The sequence below is a fragment of the Neovison vison genome, chromosome 2, assembly GCF_020171115.1.
Source record: "Neovison vison isolate M4711 chromosome 2, ASM_NN_V1, whole genome shotgun sequence".
In the NCBI taxonomy this organism is placed as follows: domain Eukaryota; kingdom Metazoa; phylum Chordata; class Mammalia; order Carnivora; family Mustelidae; genus Neogale; species Neogale vison.
This window is the reverse complement of record NC_058092.1, coordinates 46,114,609-46,141,918: the sequence shown is the minus strand read 5'-3', so window position 1 is coordinate 46,141,918 and position 27,310 is coordinate 46,114,609. Positions and strand designations below refer to the sequence as shown.

General features: G+C 44.3%; 1 protein-coding gene and 1 pseudogene across 1 annotated transcript in view; both read left to right on the top strand.

Moving 5' to 3' along the window:
- FYB2 (FYN binding protein 2) overlaps positions 1-27,310 on the top strand; it is a 124,269-nt gene that overhangs the window by 12,963 nt on the left and 83,996 nt on the right. The window contains exons 2-4 of the mRNA XM_044238328.1: positions 16,303-17,041; positions 20,183-20,350; positions 23,486-23,519. Of these exons, the coding sequence (XP_044094263.1) occupies positions 16,303-17,041; positions 20,183-20,350; positions 23,486-23,519 (941 nt within the window). The remainder of the gene's footprint in view (positions 1-16,302; positions 17,042-20,182; positions 20,351-23,485; positions 23,520-27,310) is intronic.
- Positions 21,061-22,508, top strand: LOC122898511 (annotated as a pseudogene).

Here is a 27,310-nt window from a genome sequence, read left to right as displayed (position 1 = left end):
GTGAAACAGAGATCACTGTTAGCCGTTAACTCTGCTGTGAATCAGCATCTTTTCCCCGCTGGGTGGAAGAAGAGACCCACAGCGCCTGCCTCAACACCCCGGGTAGTGAGGGCAGGAGCCAAAGGGGAACCGGGGCTCTCCTGGTCAGTGCTTTTCTACCACAGCACAAAGTTTCTCTGGGACTTCCATCAGTTCATGGTTCCCTCCAAGAGACCGAGGGGGCTGCTTTCCTGGGAAACAGCTGGACTGCAGAGGGTGGCCTTGGCCCCACACAGCGGGCAGCCTCCCAAGACTATGGTGACAGCAGCGGTGATCTGGTTCCGGACGCTCAGAGACAGTATGGAACGGATTGGTGCTGTAAAGCTCTCTCGCAAGTGGCTCTGGCTTCTCTCGTTCTTTGAGTAAAGAAGATTCTGAAGTTTAGTGAGTGGATTAGCCTAATACTTATTCAGAAAGCACAAAGACTTTTGAGCCTCAATTTTGGCTGAATAAATTTTGTCATAAAGATAAAAAGGTCTTGCCTCCCAAACGCTCTTCGGCTACATTTTTTTGACTGTTGGCAGGCAACAACTGAGGCTCTGTTGGTGTATTCGTAGGAGCTAGGGGAGTGAGGTCAGAAGGTCTAGTTGGCCAGCTAATAAGCTCCCTCGCTGTAGGCAAGCAACTGGGCCCCCTAGCTTTAATGTCTTCATCTGTGAAAGGAAGCCACTCACTTCTCCATTGCCCGTGGAAAAAGAGTAGACAAAATGGTGCATGAAGAAGGACTAACCCATGTGGTAATTAATACAGAGCTTCAATTTTGGAATCAGACCTCATGGAATGAGTCCAAATTTACCTATAGTAATGATGCAACTTCAACTAGAAACAATAACAACAATAATAATGAGAGTCATGGTAGTTAGCTAGCATTTGTAGAAAATATACTATGTACCAAGCACTGTGCTAAATAAAGCTTTACATGGTTAGCCCAAATACACAGGCAACCATAGTATAAATACTGTTACTGTTGCCTTGTTATTGACAAGAGCTGAAGTAAGGCAAGTAAGGCTTAGTCTCCTGGTTAAACGTGAGAAGGCCAGGATCTGAACACTGACTCTGAGGTCTACAGCATGGTTTATTAAGCTCTAAGCTAAACTGCTTACTCTCCAGGCCTCCGTTTTCTTACCTATAAAATGGGGCTAGTAACACCTGCCTGGCCAGGCTGTTAGGACAATCTGAGCTTCTGTCCGGAAAGCACAGATTACAGCAGTACAAGCTCAGTGAATGGGGTGATGGGTGTGGCAGGGGGAGGCTGATGATCCGTAACAATGATGACAAGGGTCCCCCACATCTCAGAGATGATGTCCATTACTGGTATTGGACAAGGAAGGTGCTGAACAGATAAGAGACCAGACAGAAGCTGCTTTATCTTATTTGAAAAACAAAAATGAGGGCCATTTGGGGGGCTCAGTCATTTAAGCATCCAGTTCTTGATCTCAGCTTAGGTCTTGACCCCAGGGTCCTGAGTCTAAGCCCTGCACTGGGCTCCAGGCTGGATGTGGAACCTACGTAAAAGAAAGAAAAACATCTAATACCTGTAAAACTGTCCCACTTGCCTTTAGGATGGTGTCTTTGAATTCTTTGATTGTTGCTTCATGCAACTGGGACTTCAACATGAAAAACAAACCTAAGAAATTAAAATGGCCCTACTGGCTAAGGGGTTTCCATCATAAGCTGGAGGGGGGTGAAGGCAGTAAAGGAGCTCAACAAAGTTCTCCAACCCTTCACTTTCCAGCTTTCAGTAAATTGCACTTTAAATAAAACTGTCATGAACCCCAAGGACACCGAGTGGCCATTCCGTCTGGATCCCGAGAGGGAAGCCCCCTTCAAAGGACACTCTGTATTCAACCTGTTCCAACTTGCTGGCAGCAGGTTTCGAGGGAAGCCTCCTGGTTCTTGCCCCAAGTGACAGTGCCCAACGAGCAGAAGGGAACGTGATGGGAGGCCAGTCATGGGGTAGCTCGAAGATGGGCCTATGTGCAGAGATCATCCATTCTGACCTGAGGACCTGATCCTCTATCTGCTAACCAGTCCAACAGGAGCCCTTTTGCTGGGAGCCGTGTTTTGAACTTAGCATCTGAGAATGTATAACCCAGCTTTCCTCAGAGACCCTTACCCCCACCATAAAATGCCATTGGTCAGCAACATTTTCAAATCTTAAAGAAATATGGAACCCACTGTGGTTTTTTGTTTGTTTTTGAGATATTGAGGATTTTCTAAATACCCCCTTCCCTTTTGTTTCCACTGTGCTTGAGGGTTTAGTGTCTTAATTGAGGGAATTTGGAAGATGCAGAATACCGATTCCTAATTCACCCTCTCCCTCTACATCCTGTGACAGTGTTTTGAACCAGAAAATGTGAATGTGTGTTGAAAAGTCTTTTTTTTTTAAGATTTTATTTATTTATTTGACAGAGAGAGGTCACAAGTAGGCAGAGAGGGAGAAGGAAGCAGGCTTCCCGCCGAGCAGAGAGCCCGATGCGGGGCTTGATCCCAGGACCCTGAGACCATGACCTGAGCCTAAGACAGAGGCTCAACCCTCTGAGCCACCCAGGTGCCCCGAAAAGTCTTTTTTTAATGGCTTGCAGGGCCTTTCAGGTGGAGCCCGATTCTCTCCCTCCCCGTCTCACCGTCTAGCCACAGGCCCACTCCGGAAGCCCATACTTGCCACCCTCTCTCACAAATTTTCTCACAAATGTCTCCTATCTGTTGTGCACCCCCACCTGTTTTCCACATCTGGCTTTCTCCGGGAAGGTCTCGGTGCCCCCCAAGCCCAGTTCGGTTTCCCCCACTGCCTGTACCCAGTGCTGTCCCGTTACAGCCGTTATTGTCTGTTTTCCTGTCTGGCTTTTCCGTGGGACTGTGGACCCCATCATGGCAAGCCCTATATGTCTCACTCATTTACATGACCCTTGGTAGGCACAGCAAATGATTGCTGGATCCATTTGGGAGTGAGTGAATGAAGATTTGTCCCTGGAGAAGAGGCATGCCATAGCAGAGTTCATTTTAATGTCCCTGACCCCTGTCCTCGGTGCCACACGAAGCCGCTTGGGTGTCATACTATCCACCCGGATGAGGTCACGGGGAATACCTTTCTGCGGCTTCTCTTTAAACCTAAAGTTACTCCAAAGAAAGAGGTTTATTCCAAACAACAACGACAATAAAAAAATAACAAAACAGAACCACCCAGGCCTTGGGCATCAGGGCTGAGTTCTGTAACATTAGCTCAGACACTCAGCCATATAGAATGTTGATGCAAAAGGAACCAACCTTTTTAAAAATTTTAAAGCAAAAGGAAAAAAGGTGTATTTGAGCCCAAGTTAGGATAGACCAGGATACTCAGTCTTCACAAAAAGAAGAAGAAGCTCCAAGGAAGGAACATTTGGTGCAAGGTTATTGATGTGTCTTGTTTTTGTTTGTTTTTACATAAAGAGTTACAAATCATCCTGACCAAAGATATTCCAGAAAGTTACAGACTTGATGCTTTCAGCATGTGCAAGGCTATATGACTTTAATCCTCTGGGAATCAGGGAGCTTTTCTCTTTATGTTTGGAATGTTTCTTTTTGGTTATTTTTTTAACGAAGCAGATGTACAATGTGAGTCAGGGCAGAAATAGAGCCCGTGCTTTGAGGTTTGGCAGAGTCATTTTAACCTTGGTAAATATTCGAGTATAGTCTCCCTAGGGGCTGAGGGGCGAGGCCCATAAACAAGAAAAGTTGAAAATATCCTTTCCTTTATCAGACCTAAGCAAACTGGATCTTGGGTTTTGTCCTGCTCTGCGGTGGCGCAGTTCCAAAGCCCATGGTAAGGACGGGCAGTAACCGAGATGGAGTCTGCAAATTGCTGTGCATGGGGCTTGGAAAGATGCTAACATAATAAGATGTAGCACACTCCGGGTTCAGCGCACTTTTCATATTCTTTTATCAAGCACTTCTTCTAATTTCTCCACCATTCCCTCTGCCCATAAATGCATCCAGGGCTTTCTCATCAACTCAGTTCAATTAAAAAATATTGTCCTCTATATGCAACGGACCTAGGTGTAGTGACAGAAATGTGAGTCAGAAAGAATGCAGTCTGGTCCACACCCCGGGGATAGCCATGTAAGTGGGGTTCGGGGAAGGCAGACCATGGATGATTAAATGAAGAGCTCTATAGAGAAGGGAGCAGGTATTGTTAGCCCAGCCTGAGCGTTGGAAAAAGCTCCAGGGTGGGGGGTGGTTGATAGCTCAGAGGAATCTCTGAAGATGAATAAGTTTAGCCAGGCAACTAGGCATGGAAAAGGCATTTCAGATAGAGGGAACAGCAGGAGCAAATGCACGGAGGCCAGTCCAGTTTTACTGAAGGGGTGAGCTACAGGTAGGAAGTGGTGGGACCTGAAGCTGGAGATGGAAGCAGGAAAAGATCAAGGGGCCTTATGTGTATGGCAACAGACTAATTTGCCATCAAAATGATGGGGGCCCATCGAAAGGTTCTAACAGAGGAGGATGAGCTCCAACCAGCATTTTAGATACATCCTTGGCATAGATTTCATCTGTAGGTTTCTCCAGATAGCCCTTTGTTTGTTTGTTTGTTTTCATTGTTGTTGTTTGTTTTTCTTTTTTTAAATTTAATTTTGTTTTTTCAGTGTTTCAAGACACATTGTTTTTGCACCACACCCAGTGCTCCATGCAATAGTGCCCTCCTTAATACCCACCACCAGGCTCACCCATTCCCCTCCCACCCCTCCAACCTTTGAAAGAACATTCTCTCTAGGTCATTACTCCCAGAAATCCATTCATTTGTTTTATTCAGTGTTAGTTTGGCAAACACTTACTGAGTACTTACTAAGAGTAAATGTTCATTCTGGGGCCCGTGAGCTCTGCAAAGGTAAGTGTGTTTTTCTACCTGCCCTCAAAGAGTTCACAGACTGTTGGGGAAGATGGGGCATCTCCTTGAGTAATTGCAGTGGGACCCAGGAAGGGGTGAGAGGCATGAGGCTATTAAGAGATACACCGTTGAGGTGCTGTAAGACATGTTTCCCAATCGATTCCTTGGACCAGGTGCTCAGCTGACCATACAGTAGGTCCTCCAAGGGATTCATGAAATGGGGACTCCCCAGAGATTCTCCTTCAAGGGGGCAGGTTCAGAAATCCACAGGACATTCCAAGGCACAGCCAGACCTAAGAATATTACCAAATGAGGTCTGAGAAGGGTGACATTTTAGGCTACAGGGGAGACTAGCCAGAGAAGAAGTATTGAGGGCCAGGGATTCATTTGGTGGAATCAGTGATCTTCTAGAGACGGGGTACCAGAAGAGGCAAGTGGGTGAGAGACAGGATGGTGATCCAAGAGTTGGGTCCTTGAATTTGATGTGTTGGAGATGATCCACTTATCGGTAATGACAAAGACTAAGAGGGATGCATGTTGACTGGTGGCTAAGATGGGGAGAGACAAGATCATTAGGAATGAAGCCATCCAGTTGGGAAGGTTATCTAAATGGATTCTAAATCTGCTTACTGTCCTGGGAGTGGTACTAGATGGAAAGGAGTATAATAATGGGCACTAAAAACTTCAGTAAATGAAGGATAGTGGCCAGGAATATTAAAGACCTCTCCAACAGGGAGAAGTGGGTTGGTGGGTATACCATTAGTAGGAGTTGGTGTCTGTGAAGAGGAAATGATGCAGAAGCCACAGCGAGGAGCTAAGAGAACACTTCATCACCCCTCCCCGCCAACACCCTGGCTCAGGGATAGAGGAGCGTAGAAGACAACAGCCATGCTTGCGAGAGCATCAGGGGAAGCTGGGTCTTGAGGGGAGGTGTGAGTTTGAGTTAGAGGAAAGAGGTGGAGAACATTAGCAATTTTGCTAACCACTGACTAAGTTCCAGACAGCTACATGGAAGTGTTGGGAGGTGAGGGAAGGGTGAGAAATGGGCTTCACTGGGGGCATTAAAGAGGCCTGTGGGAGATGGGGCCCTTTGTTAATGGACTAACTTGGCTTTCTGGTGATGACCAGGGTAACAGAGATGGGAGGCATGGTGGCTGTTGCTTTAGGGAAGCAGGAGTCCTTGGTTCACCAGTGCCCACTAGTAAGAAGTGGGGGCTTCAGGCAGCTCTAACAGTGATGCAGGGGGTGTTGTGGGAAGGGGCGCTTGGTGGTTTCATTAGGACCACGCAGGACACAGGGGGCTGCTCGGAAAGCCAGCAGTGGGCATCGTCACAGTTGGACAAGGAGGGATTTTACAGGTAGCCCAGGGAGCTCTGGATCTTTCCTTCCTGACATGCAGAGTGGAGGTCACCACTAGAGGAGAAGCAGGCTTACCAAGAACACCTGTCGGGGGCCAGATGCTCATGAGGCCTTGAGAGGCCTGAGAACTGAAACCTGACAGTCCCAGGTGGTGGGCATCATTAGTCCCATTTTACAGATGTGGAGAGATTCAGTAGTTTGCTCAAAGTCACACATCTGGCAGAGCTGGGACTCCTGCCCATATGTAAACTGAAGGATGAAAAGTACTAATTTGGCCTGATAGGAAATGGGGTGGGAAGTATCTGGTTCTTACACCTTTACGATGGAAGCTTTTAACGTTTCTGTCCTGAGTTTGTTCAGAGGGCGAGTGGGAGATTCAGACAGTCCCTTCTCTGCTCTCTTGTTCCTACCCCTTCCTTGGGGGCTTTGGAATTAATCACTGGTACCAGGAACATAGGCCGTTTTGCCATCATTATAGCTCTTGTAGTGGTGAAGGTTGGATCGAAGCTCTTTTATTCATGAAGGATGACTCAGATGCTATTCTTAATCGACTTTTCTTTCTTTCCATCTTAGGAAAGGTTTGACAGCTATTACTGCCTCTTTTTCTGCACTCATAATTTCTTAGCTTCTGCTGCCTTTCTCTGAGCTTTGGATTTTGAGTCTGCATTTTTCCTTAAGGCTCTTTCATTTGCTTATCAGGAGAAGAATGTGCAGTGTATGGCAAACACTCACCATTGAAGCTGCCATTGTCCCTCCTTCCCGGAAGGCAATATTCAGCAATTTGCAGACATTCAGGAATGAGTCACTTTTTTTTTTTTCTTAAATCAAGAAAAATGCATCAAAACAGTGTCTTCTCTCTTTGGAACTTATTTTGTGTATATTTTATGATGGAGACTGCCAAGACAGGAAACTCCATGGAGCGTGTAGCAGCTTTCTGTACTCTTTTCTAACCTCGGAGTCAGAACGTGGGATTCTCATTTGCAGATCTATTTTGAAAGGGTGTAGCACAGAACTGTATTTTGTTGTCTGGTTCTACATCTTCATATCACCTTTAAATTATGTTAAGTCAGAACTACCTTGAAAATGCAAGACACACAGTCACAACGTCCTAGAACGTTAAGAAATTTTTAAGATCCCATTAAAGCCATGCATTATTAGATCCAATGTTTTGCTCATCTCTGTATAAATTACAAAATGTCTTGAGAGAGTGTATCACTTTTTGGATTTGCTTATTTATTTATTTATGGAGAGAGTGTTTTAAAGGCAAATGCAGATTGGTTCCTAGAATTATTATTTGTTTGTTAAGAAATATGATTAGAGGTACATTTGTTATATCATTTCTAAAGTAAGTGTGACATAGGCAAAATTGATTATGAAATGTCTCTGAGATAACAGAAGAATTGTAAATTAGAGGTTAATTTATAAATAAGGCATATTAGCAGAAGAGGGAAGAACAGTTCTATATCCAAACAGACTCGGATTCAGATTCCTAACTTCTAAGTCTGTAAACTAGGGAAAGTTTCTCAATTTCTGTGTATCTATCTGCCCATCTGTGAAATGGGGCAATGACAATAGCTCTGTAGGGTTATTGTAGAGATTATACATAAGAGTCGTTTAATAAGGATGAGAGGGATAGGAGAAAAAGTGTAGTTATCAATTCTCTGAAACTGGCAAAGTAGAAAAAGACTTCCCAGGAAGCTAATAGTACAGTATGTATATTCTTTTGATCAAATATTAGTTTGTTTCTAAAAAAAAAAAAATTAGCAAAAAAATTCTAAAGACACCAACAAATTCTTGGCTTTAAGGAGTCCAGAATAGAGCATGGTTGTGGACCCAGATTGTGTGAGTTTGAATCCCAGCCTTGACCATTCCGTACTGTGAACTTGGACAGGTTTTGTGGGCTTTCAGTGCCTCAATATTCTGGTCTGTATCTTAGGAAAACATTGGGCTAGACATAAGGCTTAAATGAGTTAAGTGCTTAGAATAGAGCCTGGCACATGGTAACGTCATATTAAGTGTGTGTGTGTGTGTGTGTACTAGACATAAATGCCTACTTTTGTTATAGTTTCTTAGATTTGTTTAAAATAAATATTGAATGAGAGACATGTGTCTGATGGAGTCTTATCCCCTAGTTGGGCTAAATATATTCATGTAAATATAATAATACTGCATTTAAAGAACCGACATTCAGGCTTGTAACTGTCTCACACTGGCCTCCTGATGTGTCTAAAATAGATTATCTTTGTACTCTTGGCTGGTTGCTACCTCCTTGGTCAATTTCCATATCAAAGAGATAAACCCTTTGTGTTTAGAGGACACTCCTATCTTTTATCTCCGGTTGTTCCCACAACATCTCTGAGATTGTTTTGGCCTTTGCCTCCCTGATGAGGTATTTATTTGAAGTGCTCCCAGTCTAGATCTCAAGTGCCCATGCTGTCTTCACGGCTATTTTCAGGGTCATCTTCTGACATTACAGCAACTGGAGAATTTGTTTCTGTGAGCCTTCTACGCTGCCCTTAGCTAAAAAAACACACACAAACAAAACAAAACAAAACCAAAAAATTCTGTGTAGTTACAGCTCATGAATTACATAAACCTGCTAATTTTTTAAGTGTTCATTCACCAATTAATTCACCAAACACTTTGTGAGACCCAGCGCTAGTAATGGGGGTACGAAGATAAATAAGGCACTGTCCCCATCTTGAAGGGCTACTGAAGGATTTGTCTGTCAAGGATTCATTCTTTCACCAAATTTTTACTGAGCACCTACTATGGGCCAAATATGCTTCCAGGCACTGGTGCTAAGGCACTGAACAGTCCTGACAAGTCTCCTGTCCTCTGGGAGCTTACAACCTATGGAGGGAGATGAGCTGTAGGTCGGGGGCTAATAGGTGCTATGAGGAAAAACCAGAATGTATTGTTCAGTGTTTTTTGTTGGAGACAACCAAATCTGGTGTTGCCAGTTTGAGCAGAAAGGGGTTTATGATAGGTTATTTTAAGAATTTCCAGAGGGGCTGGGGAGGAGCTCATATGCTGTGGGTAAGGGAGAAGTCTCGCATCTATGTGGGATTATTCCAGTAGGAACACATTTGGGCTGCTGCCCTCTGCCCAACACAGGAGCATCTCTAGCTGCTTTCCCGAGATCTCCTCTCCTGTGAGCCGCAATCCCCTCCGCCGCTCACACCCTCTCCTCCCTGGATGCCTCTGCTTGGCAGAGTTCTAGCCAAAAGAGCTCCTGGGAAGTGTCGTTCTTAGCGTTCCAGGATCTGGCTTAGGGGAAGATTCACTAGAAAGAAAAATTAATTAAAACCTTCCATTGACCCCGAATCCCATTGTAATTATCCCCTCTCTTTCTTTGGTCATGCCAGCTTCCTAAAAGCAAAAAAGTCAGTCATTTATTTTCCCCTCTTCTCACATCACTTCTGGGGGCCCCCTGCACTTTGGCTGCTTCAGTGACATTCTTTGGCGATGTCCCTGTAATGGTTTCCATCTTGACCAAGTCCACCAGATATCTTTCCATCTTTATATTCCTTTTTTTTTTTTAAGATTTTATTTATTTATTTGACAGAGAGAGTCAGAGAGCACAAGCAGGGCGAACAGTGGGGAGAGAGTGGGAGAAGCAGACTCCCTCCTGAGCTGGGAGCCCGATGCGGGGCTCGATCCTAGGACCCTGGGATCAGGACCTGAGCCAAAGGCAGACGCCTAACCATCCGAGCCACCCAGGTGCCCCTCCATCTTTATCTTTTTAGAACCTCTCTGCTATACCACTGCTGGGCACTCATTTCTCATTAATACTGTCCACCCCATCTCTTATTCTCTTGATTAACTCCGACCTCTTTGTGTCTGCTCAGACTTTTTTCTTGCCCTCTGCTATTGTCCCTTGGCTCTGATGCCAGGACCAATTCTCCTTAAGTGATCCCATCTAGCCCTGTGGTTTCGACAACCACCTAGAATAGCCAGAGTTAAAATTTAGTGGGCACCTATTATTGCCTTCTGATTGCTTTATGTGTACTTAATAATCGAATCCTCCTAACAGTTGTATTCATTGCCAGCATTGTTCTGCTGTACCAAGTGACCACAAATTGAGTAGTTTAAAACAGAACAAGGTTATCATCCTACAGTTGCAGAAGCCAGATGTCTAAAATCAAGACATTAGCAGGACAGCATTCCTTCTGGGGGCTCTAGGGAAGAATCTGTTTCCTTGCCTTTTCCAGTTCCTGGAGGTTACCTGCATTATGGCTTCTGGACTCTTCCTCCATCTTCCAAAGCAGCACATAGCATGTTCAACCCCCATTCCCTCATCTTTGTTTCATTGACCCACCTCTTTGCCTCTTGCATCCCACTTATAAGGGTCCTTCTGATTATATTGGGCCTACCCAGGTAGTCCAGGATCATCTCCCCATCTGAAGATTCTTCGCTTAATTATGCCTACAGAGTCCCTTCTGGCTTACAAGGTGACATTAAATTTCAAGGATTAGGATGTGGCCTTCTTAAAGGGGCCATCATTCTACCTACCACAACAACTCTATGAGGTAGGGTATAATTACTATCCCAGAGAAGGCCACAAATGCAGAGATGTTAGGTCACTTGCTCAGTGTCCTAAAGACAATTAACGGCAGGATTGGAATTTAAACTTAGGCAGCTGGACTCCAGGGTTCATATTTTTAAGCTTTGTGCTCACCAAGAAATGAATAACTACTAATTTAAATTCCTAACCCCCCAAAGATTCCGTACATAACTAACTACCTGTTAGATGGCTTCCCAAGAAGGTAAACCACATCCAGAACTGGGCTGATCATCTTTCCCCAGTACTTTTATCTTCTTTCTGTCCTTAGGCTTAGTTTCAGATACCAACATCCATCTTCTCTCCCAATTTAGAAACCCGGGGATCATCCTGGAGTCCTCCCTGCCCTCTCTGGGTCTGGCTCATACCACCCCCTGCACATTTCTCTTCTCCATTCCTGCCAACACTGCCCAAGTCCCATCTCTCATCATTTGTACTTGGCCCTTCAAGTTGTCTCCTAATGTGTTCCTGGTCTCTAAAATGCATGAAGTGTAAGCCAAAGTCTGTCCTAGCCCTGTGTCAAACTCATTAGTAGCTCTGCATCACCTCTGAAGATTAAGCCCAATTACTTTATGAAGACTTGCCCTTGACTTTCTTCTCCAGCCTTCTACTCTGAACACTGGGGCTTCAAAAACATGGGCTTGCTTATTCCGTTCTACGCGATGCTGCTTCAAACTGCCAAGCCTTCTCTGTTTCTGCTCTTCTTGATGTTGGGGTCACCTTTCCTGCCACCTTCACTTGCCTGCCTCTTCCAGCTGAGTCATCTTTAAGGAGCCTTCTTTGCACCCCCACTGGCATCATGACCCGTTCTCCATGTTCTCACAGATGTCACACTGTGTGTCTGATAACTGTCTCTCCTATAGGAAAGTGATCAGGTTGTGTCTTCTCCTTCGTTCCACTAGCTCTGGAAGTTCAGGAATACCTAATCATCGTGGTAGCCCTCATACCTAGACATAGCGGGAAACCAATGAACACTTTGAGGTGACATGAGTTAAACTGTGAATAAGCAGGGAAGTGCTAATTCCAGAATTTGGGAGAGAGATGGGCTTTCCAGGCAGAAGAAATAGTACACTCAAAGGCCCAGGCATGAAAAAGCAGAATGGGTGGGCGAACATGGCGAATTCAAGGAGGTCAGAAGGAAGAAAGCATGTTGGGGAAGGACCGGCTATCATGGCCAAAATGAACAGAGCTGGGATTTGGAAGGGCATTATGTGTAAGCAAAAGAGTTTACATTGATGTGAAAGCTTTGGGGAAGCCACACTGAAGAACTTCGAACAAGGGACATACCTGATCAGACGTATGTTTTTTTATCCACTTTGTCTAATAGCTGGGGAAGTGGTGGATTGGAGGGACGCAGAGTAGAAGTAGACAGACAACGAGGAGACCACAGGTCATTGCAGTGCATGAGGAGGACTCAGAGGCAGGGACCATGGCATGAAGAGGAGACAGGCTAGTGGGCTCCTTAAGAGCTGACATCTGTGGGGCACCTGAATGGTTCATTTGGCTAAATGACCTTACCATCATTATATTCCTTTCAATCATCCTTACATCCCCTTAAAAATATTAACTGCTGACCACATCACACCTTTGTGATGGCTGCTGTAAAAATACTATGTTACGAGAAGGTAGAGCGTTGGAATACTATGTACTATGTAAGAATACATAGGAATACTATGTAGGAGTAATGTGAGATGGTACAGCTGTTATGGGAAAGAGTATGGTGGTTGCTCAAAAAAAATGAACATGGAATTACCATATGAATCAGTAATTCCACTTCTGGGCAAACACCCAAAAGCATTGGAAGCAGGGTTTCAAAGAAAGATTTGCATATCCATCTTCATAAGAGTGTTATTTAAAGTACCTAAAAGGTGGAATCAAGACAAGCCTCCACCAACAGATGAATGGATAAGCAAATTGTGGTAGATTAGATAGATAGATCTAATAGGTGGATACATACAAATATGGGTAAATATATACAAATACTATTATTCAGTCTTAAAAAGGAGAAAATTTTGCCACATGCTACCATATGAATGAAACTTGAGGACAGTATCCTAAGAAAAATAAGCCAGACACAAAAAGATAGTTATTGTATGATTCCGTTTATATGAGGTACTTGGAGTAGTCAAAATCATAGAGGCAGAGGGGCGCCTGGGTGGCTCAGTTGTTAAGCCACTGCCTTCAGTTCAGGTCATGATCCCAGGGTCCTGGGATTGAGCCCCACATTGGGCTCCCTACTCAGTGGGGAGTCTGCTTCTCCCTCTCCCACTCCCCCTGCTTGTATTCCCTTTCTTGCTGTCTCTCTCTCTCTCTCTGTCAAATAAATAAATAGAATCTTAAAAAAAAATCATAGAGACAGAAAGTAGAACAGTGGTTGCTGGTGGTAGACAGTAGGAAGAGTGGAGAATTATTGTGTAATGGCTGTGGAGGTTTTTTTTGCAAGACAAATGTTTTCTGGATATTTGCAACAATGTGAGTGCCCTTAACACCACTGAATTGTATGCATAAAATGGTCAAGATGGTGAATTTTAGATTATGTGCGACTTAACCACAGTTTTCTTTTCTTTTTTTTTCCAATTTATTTATTTTCAGAAAAACATTATTCATTATTTTTTCACCACACCCAGTGCTCCATGCAAGCCGTGCCCTCTATAATACCCACCACCTGGTACCCCAACCTCCCACCCCCCCCCCCGCCACTTCAAACCCCTCAGACTGTTTTTCAGAGTCCATAGTCTCTCATGGTTCACCTCCCCTTCCAATTTACCCAAATTCCCTACTCCTCTCTAACGCCCCTTGTCCTCCATGCTATTTGTTATGCTCCACAAATAAGTGAAACCATATGATAATTAACCACAGTTTTCAAAGTACGGACACTGAGGTATGCATAGCTCTTTGCTTGATCCTTTTAATAACCTTGAATGGTTAGAATGGTCCCATTTTATCGTGAGGAAAATAAGGCTCAGGGAAGTAAAGTGAATTGCCCAAGGCACATAACTAGAAAATGGGGAAGCGGAGCCTCATGCTTGGATCTCCTGCTTCCGTGCCCAATGCTGGCTTCCCTCACATCAGGGGAGAGAAAGGATAGTTGAATTAATTTGACCTCTGGTTGAAATACATGCAAGAAATCAAGACTTAGCTATTCATGGAGGGAAAAATACTGTAATGCGTGTGTGTGTGTGTGTGTGTGTGTGTGTGTGTGTTTGAGGGAGGGAGGGCAGGCAGGCAGACTGGGAGAGAGAGCATATAAGAAAGCTCCCAGACACCTGCCTCATGCTTCTTCAATTTCCCTCCCTCCCTGGATCTTCAGAAGGCAGGTGTGAGTCAACTGTAAACATGGTGAGAAAAGGTCACCCGGCATTCCCTCAGATGACAAAATGAGAAGTGACTGGTGTGGATTGTCTGTCTACATGAAACTCAGCCCTGTAGGATGACCAGGAGAAGACAGTGGCTCTCTTCAAAATGGCTCCATTAGCTGTCCTCTCACACTCTACCTCCACCCCTTCCTAGCTCCTGGGGAGACAAAAGATGACAAAATGTGCTTACAAAACTAAATCAGACCTAGTAAAAGAAAAAGGGAGCAGCAGGAACAGCTCTGAGCAGGAGTCAGGCACAATCCTACTTGCCCAGACCACCAACTCCCCGTGTAAGTCCGAGCACATCCTTCCTCAGCCCCAAGGGTTGGGCTGCTATTCCTACTACCATTTTCCACTACTGAATTCATACTAAATTTAGAAGGTAGAGCACACTCTCCCAAGGGGAGTCAAAAATACAAAAAAGATCAGCTGGCCTTTTCTTTTTTTTTTTTTTTTTTAAAGATTTTATTTATTTATTTGACAGAGAGAGATCACAAGTAGATGGAGAGAGAGGCAGTCACAGAGAGAGAGAGGGAAGCAGGCTCCCTGCTGAGCAGAGAGCCCGATGCGGGACTCGATCCCAGGACCCTGAGATCATGACCTGAGCCGAAGGCAGCGGCTTAACCCACTGAGCCACCCAGGCTCCCCAGCTGGCCTTTTCAAAATAGCTCTAGTTCATCACGGGCTTACTGGCATTGTGATGGACACTTTACATACATTAGCCCTAACCCTTCTACTACTTGAAAACTTTTTATCATGAGACTATGCTGAGAGGTATTATCATATTTCCCAGAGTATTTGCCTACAGGATAAAGAACAGAGTTGGGGGGCACCTGGGTGGCTCAGTGGGTTAAGCCTCTGCCTTCGGCTCAGGTCATGATCTCAGGGTCCTGGGATCGAGTCCCGCTTTGGGCTCTCTGCTCAGCAGGGAGCCTGCTTCCTCCTCTCTCTCTCTCTCTGCCTGCCTCTATGCCTACCTTTGATCTCTCTCTGTCAAATAAATAAATAAAATCTTAAAAAAAAAAAAAAGAACAGAGTTGGTATTTGTCTAGTTCCAAAGTTAAATTCAACAGCCAAGTTATATAGAGCTATGGAAGCATGAGGAGACAGGGAAGAAGTTAGCTCTACCTATCAACCCCCCGGGAAAATCTGCATGGAGAAAGGTGGGCACCAAAGTTGCAAGAAACCAATCAACAAGGAGACAGAGGGTGCATTTTGTGAAGTAAGAACACTTAAGCAAAGTCAGGTTGGTGGAGAATACAGATTTCTAGAAAATGGTAAATAATCCTGTTTGGTTTAAGAGTAGTTGTGTTGGGCTGTGGTTGGAGACCAGAACTCCACAAGATGATGAAGAACATTGAATGCTGTACTAAGAGGGTTAGAACTTACTTTTTTTAAAGATACTAATATATTTTTTTTTAATTTTGTTGTTATGTTAAACAAAATTTTTAAAATAAATATATTAGCATATTATTGTATATTATTGTAATATATATGTGTGTATAGTGTAATATTGTATAGTAATGTATGTTAGTCACCATACAATACATCATTCGTTTTTGATGTAGTGTTCTGTGATTCATTGTTTGCATATAACACCCAGTGCTCCATGCAATCCGTGCCCTCCTTAATGCCCATCACTGGGCTTACCCATCCCCCCGCCCCCCTTCCCTCCAAAACCCTCAGTGTGTTTTTCAGAGTCCACAGTCTCTCATGGTTTGTCTCCCCCTCTGATTTCCCTCACTTCACTTTTCCTTTCCTTCTCTTAATGTCCTCCATGCTGTTCCTTGTGTAGAACTTACTTGTGTAGGCAACAAGTCACCATCAAAAATTTGTATCAAGGGATTTATCTGCAATGATCAATATTTATAAGTATATAAGTATTTTTTATAAGTATTTGTTACATGTTGTGAAGAAGTTAAACATATCAGAAGTGTTTATTTTTGTTGTATCTTACATAGGCCACTGCATCACCAGCCGACAGCACCTACCGGGTGAGTGATGGATGGTGTTGTACCCGCGCTGAGAACCCCTTACATGCACAGTGACGTCAACTAACCACACCGGTTTTTTCCTAGAATAATGAGACATTTTTTTGTTTGTTTTCTCTGATGCTTTAGGAAGGGTTAAGAAACTTCAAGGAACTTCGAGCCAAATTTCAAAAGTTTGACATGCCATTGCCTCCAGGACCTATTAAATTCTCAGCGGGTGTTTCTCAAAAGGGTGACATTGGAAACACACAGTCAACAAGAATTTTGGCCAATGGGAAATCCCTCTCATCCAACCACAGTTTGCTCCCACTACATTCTAGTGCTGAATCCCAGCTTCTTAAAGACCAGGAAACGAAGCTGGCCCAGAGAAGTGAGATTCAGAAATGTTCGAATTCCCCAGGACATCTGGAAAGGTCCTCTGGTCCTGTAGTAAATTCCCAGAAAAGTTCTCCACTGTTAGACAGGAACTCGTCAAATGCTGAGATAACCAACAAGAGGAGAGTCACAGTGAATGATAGCTTCAAAGATAAGCTCTGGAACTGGGAGAAGTTTTCATCTCAAAAAAGTGAGTCGTCTTCAGCCTCTCTCCTTGCCAGGTGTGCTTGCAGGATCTGCCACGCAGAGGAGCAGAAAAGCAGAGGGCTTCTTCCAAAGGAGCCCAGGATAATGCTGGAAATAAAAGGAACACAGACCTTGCCTTCCCAGAGGCATTTAGTGGCTCAAAGAGAATCACTTACCTTTCCTGAAGATCCCACTTTTCTACTTTTTCAACATGGCAAGAACCTAGAAAACCCTCTTCCTGAGAAGAGCCCAGTGAGGGGCTCCTGCCAGCTTGTCTATGAGAGTGAACTTTCCAGTCAGGCCCCAGGTGAGATGTAATCCCTGTGGTCCCAGGGGAGGGGCCACTACATTCTTCTAATTTAGGCCCTACTAATGGTCTGTATGATCTGGGTGAATTTTGCTCCAAATGCCAGGGCAGGTTTGGGTAAAGTGCTTACTCTCCTGGAATTCTATTGAAAGGCAATTTGGGCAAGCTTGGGTTTGAATCCTAGCTCTAATTCTCACAACATGAATGAACTTGGGCAGTTTACTTTATTTCGTACAGCCTGTTCTGCTGTCCTGTAAATCGGATGTATCACCAATCTGCCCCAGCTTGGTAAACAGCACAACCATCCTCCTAGCTGATCAGGCCAAACACCTAGGAGCCATGCTCTATTCCTCTCTCCCCCTCATTTTTTGCATCCACTCCATCAGCAAGCTCCTGGTTCTACCACCAAAATATGTTCTGTATCCCTCCGCTTTGGTCCACCTGGTTCTACCACCAAAATATGTTCTGTATCCCTCCGCTTTGGTCCATTTCTGCCCTCTGTCCTATCTATACCGCTGTCATCTCTTACCTGGACCACAGTGGTGCAGCTGGTTTCTTTGCTTCCAGCCTCTTGCCCCTTCCTACCTTATTCTCCTCCTGGCAGTCACAGTGATCCTCTAAAGCACAAATTAGATCACACCACGCCCCCTGCTCAAATTCAACCCAAGCCATCTTACACCAGCTGATGCCATTTGGCCCTTCCTACCTCTCTTACCCTCTCTATCACATTGGCCTTCTTGCTTTTCCTTAGATAAACCAAGCTAGTTCCACCCCAGGACCTTTGTACTTGCTGATCACTCTGCTTGGCACATGTTTTCCCCAGGTCTTTGATATCTCTCTCCCTCACTTCATCGTGGCCTCTGCTGAGGGTCACCTGTCATGAGTGGAATTTGTAAGTTGCCAGCTAAAATAACCACCCCACCCCCATGAGTCTCTGTCTCTTTATGTTGCTTTAGTTTTTTTCTTTATAGCCCATCCTTACCCAGTATATTGTTACATATCTGTTTGTTTACCTCAGTAAAATGTAAGTTACATAAGGATAAAAACTGCCTTCTTTATCACCATAAAAGCACCTAAAAGACCAAAGCCAGGTTCAATAGGTCCTCAAAAACTATTTATTAAGAATACCTGATTGAATGGGTGGACAGATGAGTGGGAGGAGGGATCTCCTGCTTACAACCATATATGGTTTCTCTCTGTATTTGGAACAGAATCTAAACCACTGACTACTGATTTCACGGCTCTGCACATTCTGGGCCCTGCTTAGGCATCTTACTTACTGCTTCCTGTCTCCTTCCTGCTCCCGAGTGGACACACTTGGTTTCTTGATATTCCGTGAAGAGACCTTGTCACACTCAGAACATTTCCATTTGCTGTTCCTCTTCCTAGAAACTTCTTCTCTGAGCTTTCTGTAGGGATGTTTAGGTCTAAGTTCATATGACTTTCTCAGATAATCCTTCCCTAACCTCATTCTAAACACCACTGCTTCACCATCTGCAGGTGACAGTGTTTCCTATCAGCCTGTTTCCTTTCTTTCATGGAACTGACAGGTCTCTGTAATTACCTGGTTTGTGTGTGTGTTTCTCATCAGTCGCCTGCTATTAGCATGAACATTCCTGAGGGCAGGGCTCTATCCGTTCTTTTGTTTGTTTGTTCTTGTTCTTAACTCTATACCCAGCTTCTAGAACAACACCTGGACTTGCGTAGATAAATTGTTACTGATGAAGGGATAGGAGAGAAAGATGAATGGGAGGAAGGAAAGAAGGAGGGATTGCCTGCCTGACAGAGCTGTTGAGTGGATTCAATGAGATGACCCATGTCCATCTCTTGGCACAGCACCTGGTAAAAAAATTGGGAACCAAATTAGTAAGGGACCATTCATTTTCACTATATTTTCTCCTTAATTTGACAAAGACTGGAATTTCTGACATCAGGACTTCTAATTAAAGCCTAAGAAGAGAGGAGCTTGGTCCTGACTACTGTAACCCCTGCTGGAGGGGCAAGAAGGAAGCTTTCCTCCCTGCCTCTCTCCCCCATTCTGGCTCCCACAGGGCAGCAGGGCTCTGAGGAATTTGAACTGAGGAACTTGTAAAACACTGGCCAGTATCTTTATTTTTGACCTGGATGGTCCATGCAGTATTACATGAACCCCAAATCAAGGCGTTTGGATCATATAAGGTTTTGTGCTATTTTCCGTGTAAGAGGCAGATATGATTTTCATATATAATATTAGAACTTCTGTTGGAGTTTAGCTTCTGAGTACAGAAGGATGAAATGTATGAAATTGAGACTGTCCTGGAAAATTCCAGGACACAAAACCGCAAAACCCACATGTGCCATGTACCTCAAAGTTAGCCTTGAAGCTTGTCCCAGGCTATGAGTCCCGGAAACCAGAGATCAACTCATCCTTCTCTTCATATCCCCCATGTAATTTGTATGTTCTCAGTGCTTGAAGCATCCTTTCGGGGAATAGTCACCATCCCTTTCCTCGGAAGTAGGCACTGTGCTTGATGCTGGCCACCATCACTCAATGGGAGGATGGATTCACCCCTCCAATAGGCCACAACCCTGATAGAGAGATGTTCATGATACATCGTCATGGGGGTACCAAACAGAGAGTGATTAATTCTCCTCTTGAGTTTGAAATGAATGAAAGCTTCCCAGAGGAGGTGTCTTTGGAGCAGGGCCTTAAAGAATGAGTCTAAGACAGAAGTGAGGGAACATTCCAGAACCAAGAAGGGCATGAACAAAGTCTTAGATATACGATGGCTTTTTAAATCCAATTTGGAGAACTGAGAAGCCATTGGTGTGAGTGAAAGATATTTGGGCTTAAGTTTGGGAAAGCAGGATGGTAAAGTGTGGTAAGAGAAGGATCTGGAAATGTGGATTGGGGTCATGTAATATTTACATGCCAGAGGCTGGAGTACACACATGGATGTCATGCCGAGGAAGCCAGGCTTCAGTCTCTGGGCAGCAGACTGGTGACATGATCAGCTTTGTGTTTTGATCAAAGCACTTTGGCCAATAGGAGGAGAATAGATTAGAGGGGAGAGAGATTGAGGCAGGCACTGGTCAGTTTCATCTGAGAAATCACGAAATGGAAATAGTAATAACATGTTTTTTTGTTTTTTTCTTATCCAGACTCAGAGAAACAGTCTGTTGATAAGCATCAACAACTTCTCAAAACGAAACCACTGCCTTCCATCGAGTCCCTGGGGCCTCCTCCCCCAAAGCCTCCAAAACCCCCAGTTGTGAATCTCCAGGCCTTCCAGAGGCAGGCAGCTACAATTTCTAAGACCCACACAGAAGGTAAGGAAATGCACCAGCCAGCCAGCATGAGTCACAGCCCCAATGCCCATGTCCCCACTATTACCTCCCTCTCTGTGTCAACTCCCAGGTGATAATACCCAACTGCTTTTCCACGGGACCGGACATCCATCACTGGTGATTTCACATAGAGGCTGTGGCAGCTTGCCCGTGAAATGACAAATCTGCGGGAATTGGCCCCTTATCACTCCCGGGCCAGCCTGCTTCCCCTGAGAGCACTGCATTTGATCACTGGGAATCTGTCCAAGAGGAAGAAAAAGAAAAGTAGTCGAGCAGGGAGCAGGCAGCTTTTGTGTTTCCTACAAAGCCTGTGTTGTCAACACAATTGGTGCAGTAGAAGAGGGGAGGGAGTGGAAAGGGAGGAAAGGCAGTGTGAACTTGACCTGTGATCTTAATGGGGGTCCCTCAGGTCTCTGTGACTGGCCTTTAGTAATTAGTTGAAGGGCCCCCACCCCACCCCCACTGGTCCTTTCCAGAAACTAAAGCTTCCTTGCAAGCTTCCTTTTTCTGTGTTCTTTTTGTGTCTTCCTCTGCAACTTCTTTTCCAGAAACTAAAGCTTCCTTGCAAGTCCTTTTTCTGTGTTCTTTTTGTGATTTCCTTTGCAACACCTTCTCCTTCCCTCTCCACCTGCACTGTGCTCTGATCTTCTGGACACTTCAGATGCTTTTGCTTATGTTTGCTCTAATGAGACATGAGGGGAGCACACACTTTGGGGTCCTATGTAAGTGCTAACATTGATCTTACTGGGGCCACGAGTGCCAGCAGATGGTATGCTCAGAGCTAAGGCCATCTTGCATTGTTTTGTTGTTGTTGTTGTTTTTTAAGATTTGATTTATTTATTTTACAGACAGAGATCACAAGCAGGCAGAGAGGCAGGCAGAGAGGGGAGGGGAAGCAGGCTCCCCACTGATCAGAGAGCCTGATGTGGGGCTCAATCCCAGGACCCTGAGATCATGACCTGAGTCCAAGGCATAGGCTTAACCCACTGAGCCACCCAGGCGCCCCTGCATTGTTCCTTTGACCGCTTTGAACAACCTCATGGTTGTTACATTTCTTGAACTCACTTGGTGGTTCTCACACTTCAGCCTGCACCAGAATCACCTAGAAGACTTGTCAAAACACAGATCCCAGGACCGCATTCCCAGAGTTTCTGATTTATTTGGTCTGGATTGGCTGCCTAAGAATTTGCCTTTTTAACAATTTCCCTAGGGGGATGCTGATGCTCTCTGGTCCAGGGATCACACTTGAAGAACCACTGCTGCAGAACATCTAAAGTATTATCCTAAAAGAACTTCTATATAAAGAAATAGAGTTCTGGCTGCTACCTTGTGTCCCCTTGTGCATGCACCTAATCTCAGTTGGTTTGACCGAGACCCCTGAGTGCCAACTCTAGGCCCATTTCCGCTCCACCAAGATAAGAGAATCTATCATGAACCAGGAGAAACTCACCAGACTGCAAACCCAGGTATGCATTGGTAGAAGAGGAACAGCTGGCTGGAAGAAGATGGCTCATAGAATGGCTACAGCAGATGATAAAACCTTAGTTCTCTCTTTCATTTAAAGATTTTATTTATATATTTGTGAGAGAGAGAGAGCATGAGAGAGCATGAGTGGGGCGGGGCAGGGGCAGAAGGAGAAGCAGACTCCCCACTGGACAGGGAGCCTAATGAGAGACTCAATCCAGGACCCTGGAATCATGATCTGAGCTGAAGACAGATGCTTAACCAACTGAGCCACCCAGGGACCCAAACCTTAGTTCTCCTTATGGAAGTTAGGGGTAAACAATATCTCTGGTATTGAAGAAGTGAGTAAGTTCACAAACCAGGGAACCATGATCCCTTCCCACAACCCGAAAGTCTAGGCATTGGGGGCAGTGAACACTTTCACCATCACAGGCCATGCTGAGAGGAAGCAGCTGACAGGAATGCTGCCAGTGTCTTAAACCAGCTTAGTGCAGAGAGTCCGACTAGTCAGAGAAGACAGGCTGAAGCTCTGGCCACACAATGCATGGATGGGACCACACCACTTGCTACCACAGAGGAAGAGGAAGACGTTCCAGATCTTGTGGAGAATTTTGACAAAGCTTCCAAGAGTAAAGCAAACAGAATTAAGGCAATTTCTGAAGAAGATGGAACTTGAAGAGGTGACGAGAGCTGCTGTTTTATATGATGCCTGCTTTTTAAAATTTTTTTCATGGATCTGGTGGACTCTAGAGCTCTAGTATTTTTAAGCTCACCCCCTTGGACACAGCAGCACTTTCCAGTTTTTGCTTAGACACTATTCATTCTTTGCAGCTCATTAAACTGAAGAAGCCTGGGAAGTTTGAAACAAGGTTCATGAAGTTCTTTACCTGGTTTTAAAAAAAAAGAAGAGAAGAAAAAGAAAAGAAAATGAAAGAGCTCTCTTATAAGTATACTTGAATAATAGTTTGGACATCTCCCTAATGGAGAAGACTAAGTATGATTTTTATAAACATTAAATAATTCAGACCTCAAACCCTCTTTCTGAAAGCGAAGAAGATTGTCAGAGAACATAGAACAAAGCACCAAGTCTTCTGTCATAAAATGGCCTTTGTAAATCCCAGCCTTTCCCCCCCCACTAGCTATTTAAGTTTGCACATGTTACTTACTGAGCCTCATTGTTCTTATCTGTAAAATGGGGATGAGAGTAACACTCCTCTCTCAGGATTTTTGTGAGGATAAATGACATGAGTCACGGAAAGGGTTTAAACAGTGCTGGGCACACCAAGGAAGCGCTCAGTAAATGCACGGTTATCAGTTATCATTATGGAAAGCTTGTGTTGAGCAGCTATGCTCTCCTTGCCCTGGACCCTGTACACAAGAGTTAAAGAGAGAACCCCCACACCAGTTCTGGTGCTCCAGAAGGTCAAAGTCTAATCCAAAAGCTCAAGATCGTCTTCATAAAGAAGCACCATATGGTGTGGGTGAGCGCTGCACTGCGGGAAGGATGGAGGGTCCCCTAGGTGCTGGGGTGGGGGGCACGAGTGAGTTACCACTCCTCATTTTGTCTCTGGGGTCAGGGCATTGCACAAACAAAGGCTGCTTTCATCAGGCTGCCACCTACACCCCTTTTCACTCTACCTTTTGCTCTTGCAGCAGCTGTGGAAGAGGGCTGCCTGCCTCCAGAGAGGTGAGTACCTGTTTATTTGTCATGGGGGAGCACAGCACGTGGAGCATTGACAGGCTGCTTAGCCAGCCTGAGAGCAGGCAAAAAGCCCAAGCCAGGTGTCTGGGTATCTCAGAAGGGTTGCAGAAAGAACAGATTTATAAGCAACAAACTGCAACTTTTGTTTTAGAGGCAAGATTAAATAAACTCCATTTAACTGCTGTGCTGACATTAAGTTGCAAAGATGGTCCTCTGAGGTACTTCTATTTATTATACAGCTGGGTTTGGTAAATTGAAACATCAGCTTCCATAGTAATAAATCGAATTAGAGGCTACAGAATGCCGTGGGCAGCTGGTGTGACATTAGAACTTGATAATGGGACAAAGGACCTTCTGTTTTTGCTGTACTTGTTCTGAGAATTTTGCCATGGAACCATCAGTCCGTTAATTCACTCAACCAAATACTATCTCTTGAGCCCTTTGATGTGTCATGCATTGAACTGGCTACTTTTTACACATTTTCTTACTTCCTTTTCTCAAGGCTGGAAAGTTGCTGCTGCTGTCCTTATTTTGTAACTACAGACTTGGGCTCAGAAAGTCTGGCCACTTGCAGAACCATGAATCCAACCCAAGTATCCCTAAACTATTTTTTTCTTTTGACTATAAGGGAAACATAAGATTGTGTAAGTTTGAGGTATAAAGGTGTTAGTTTGTTGCATTTACAAATCACAGTATGATTACTACAGTAGTGTTAGCTAACTCCTTCATCACCTCACATAATTCTCATTTCTTTTTTGTGTTGAGAACAGTTAAGATCTAATCTCTTAGCAAACTTAAAATTTATAATACATTATATTTTTTACCATAATCACTCTTTGTACATTGGATCTCCAGAACTTACTTATCTACTACTACTTAAACAATCTCTCTCCAGTTCACCCACCCCTCAGCCCCTGGTAACTATGATTTACTCTGTTTTTATAAGGTTTGGTTTTTTAGATGTTGTGTATAAGTGATATCTTACAGTAATTGTTGACTTATCTCACTTAGCGTAATGCCCCCAAGGTCCACCCATGTCATCACAGATGGCAGGATTTTCTTCTTTTTTGTGGCTAAATAACTTTCTATTATATATATACTTCACATCTTCCTTATTCATTCGTCTGTTGATGGTCGCTTAGGTTGTTTCCATATCTTGGCTCTTGTGAATAATGCTGCCATATTAACATGAGTGTAGTGGTCTCTCTTTGAGATGCTAATTTCATTTTCTTCAGATACATACCCAGGAGTACTGGGTCATGTGACAGTTCAATTCTTAATGGAACCTCTCTACTCTTTTCTGTAATGACTGTACTAACAGGTATGCCCAAACTATTTTGATTGTAACATGTCCCTTCCCTCACAAGGATATTCCTCTTCTTAAGAAGGTCAGCCTTCAAAGAAGTAAGCATAAAAACAAATAATCCTATTATTTACTAAATTTTTATAATAGTAGAGTGTGTTTAGTTTTCTAATAGAGGAAAGTGTAAGATTTAGGAAAGTGTAAGATTTGCGCAAATAGGGGAGTGATCGCCTGTCCTTGGATAGGCCAGTGAAGTGTTGATAGAAAATGTATCTGTTATCTTTTGCTACAATCATACCACATAATAAGCAACAAAATATCAATAGCACACAGCAGGAGTGTGGGATCTGCTGGGCTGAGATCTGCTGGTATTGCTAGAATGTTGCAGACTACCCAGGCAGCTTTGCTGATATGGACTTGGGTTTCTTATGTGTAGGAGGATCAGCCTGTAACCAGCTGATCTAGGGTTGCCTTGGCTGGCACAAGGGGGGCAGCATGACTTAGCAACAGCTGTCTCCCCCTCCAGCAAGTTACCTGAGGAACGATCTTCAGCCACAGCTGACAAGCAAGACAATCCCCATTGCACAAACACTTTTTCAACTCTGCCATGTCACATTTGCTAACATCCTATTGGTTAAAGCAAGTCACATGGCCCAGCTTTGGAGTGGGACTATGCCAAACCTTTACCTATAGGGAGGCAGGGATCCAGGAAGGAAACATTTGCAGGGAGTACCAAGGATAGACACGTGCTGGGTGACATAGGGAGGGGCGCTGTAGGCAGAGGCGGGAGGTGTAAGGAAGCAGGTCCCAACAGGGAAAATCAGAAATAGCTAAGTAGACTTGGAGTGGAAAGGGTGGTATGAATGGAGATAAAAGCTATCACGGAGGAAGACAGGAACCAAATCTTGGAGGTTCTTGTCTACCAAGGACTAGATACGATTATCTAGTTCCCCAAGGGACTGACCGTGTGGTGTTGGGCATGGTTCATGTGTCCCAGGATCTCCTAGTTTAGTCGCCCATTCAGAAGAATAACATGACAGCACACCGTGGGTCACTGAAGCCACATGCTATGTGCATTTATGTGAAAGAGAAAATTTAGACAGCTAAGACAATGATTTGCACTGTTCACTCAATGAGCATGGGCCCCCCAGGGCGACAGTTTGAGTAGACACTATAATTCCGCTGTACTCTGAGCCAGTCTCGGTTCCGTCAGGACACACATTCTGTGAGCCTCTCAGCATGACTACTTGTGTGCTGCGATTGTAGTGTATGACTAGATGGGTCTTCTTCCTACCATTTGGCTCTGAACTAAGCTGACTTCTTCTCTGGCCCTTTACTCGAAGACAGCCGTCTGTCTCCACATGGAGGACAAAATTGCTTGACAGGCAAGTATTGGGAAACAGTGACGAGTCTCCAATGTGACAGCTTCTTCCTAAGGGTTGTGGAAGGGCAGTTGGAATTTGTGTCATTTCACACTGGCTCTAGAACCTAATCATCATTGGAAATGAGGTTTGTTGTACCTCAGATTTGATACAGACTGTAGTGTTGTCAGAGTACAAAGCAAAACAGACCAAGGGGGACCCGGGATACTTAGGAGTGGCTTCATGGAGGATGAAAGATCTTCAGATGTCTTCTGTGTGATGGGTCTGAACTAGTAGTTTTACTTATTCTCTTTTGTGAGACTGTACGGTAGGTGAGAGCAGGACATGGTTCCTGGAAAGAACCACATTCCTGACTTATCATTGGTTAATGGATGATGGATGGACCAATGGATATTCGGCACAGAGATAGACCATGACTGAAAGCAAGGTGAGAGTAAGAAAGTGAAAGACAAACAGACACAAAGTATTCTGATGTGGAAGAATAAGAGAGAAGGTTGGATCCTAATGTTAATTAGGTGCCATGCTGAGTAGTTAGGACCATGAGCTTGCATGAGGTAGTTTAAATGAGTAAATGCCATGATGCTGAGCAGCCTTAGAAACAACTTCCATGGAAACCAGTGCTTGTTTGGAAAGAACATCTCCCGTGTTCATGGTATTAATCTTCAGTACAGATACCAGATTAGAAACAGAATACATCGGGTCTTGTTACTGGAGGGGGACCTGACAATTATTAACAAGTCTGGGGTTTTTCATCTGAGCCCTACCACTTCTATGTAACCTTGGGCAAATGCCTTAACCACTGCAAACCTTAGTTTCTACTTAACATAAAATGGGAGGCTGATAGGACCTAACTCATACAGTCGTGGTGATGTTAAATGCAACAATGATTGTAAAGGGTCGAGTGCACAACTGAGCATCTGGAAAGTGTTCCATAAAGCTTGCTTAGCTTCCTATAACCCCTCTAAAGGCAGGGATCCATGATCAGAACCTTAATCTCTCTAAAATCCTTGGAGGAGGAGCTCATTCCCTGAACAATAAGAGATATGAGGTTGGATCCTAAAGTTAATTAGATACCATGCTGAGGAGTTGGG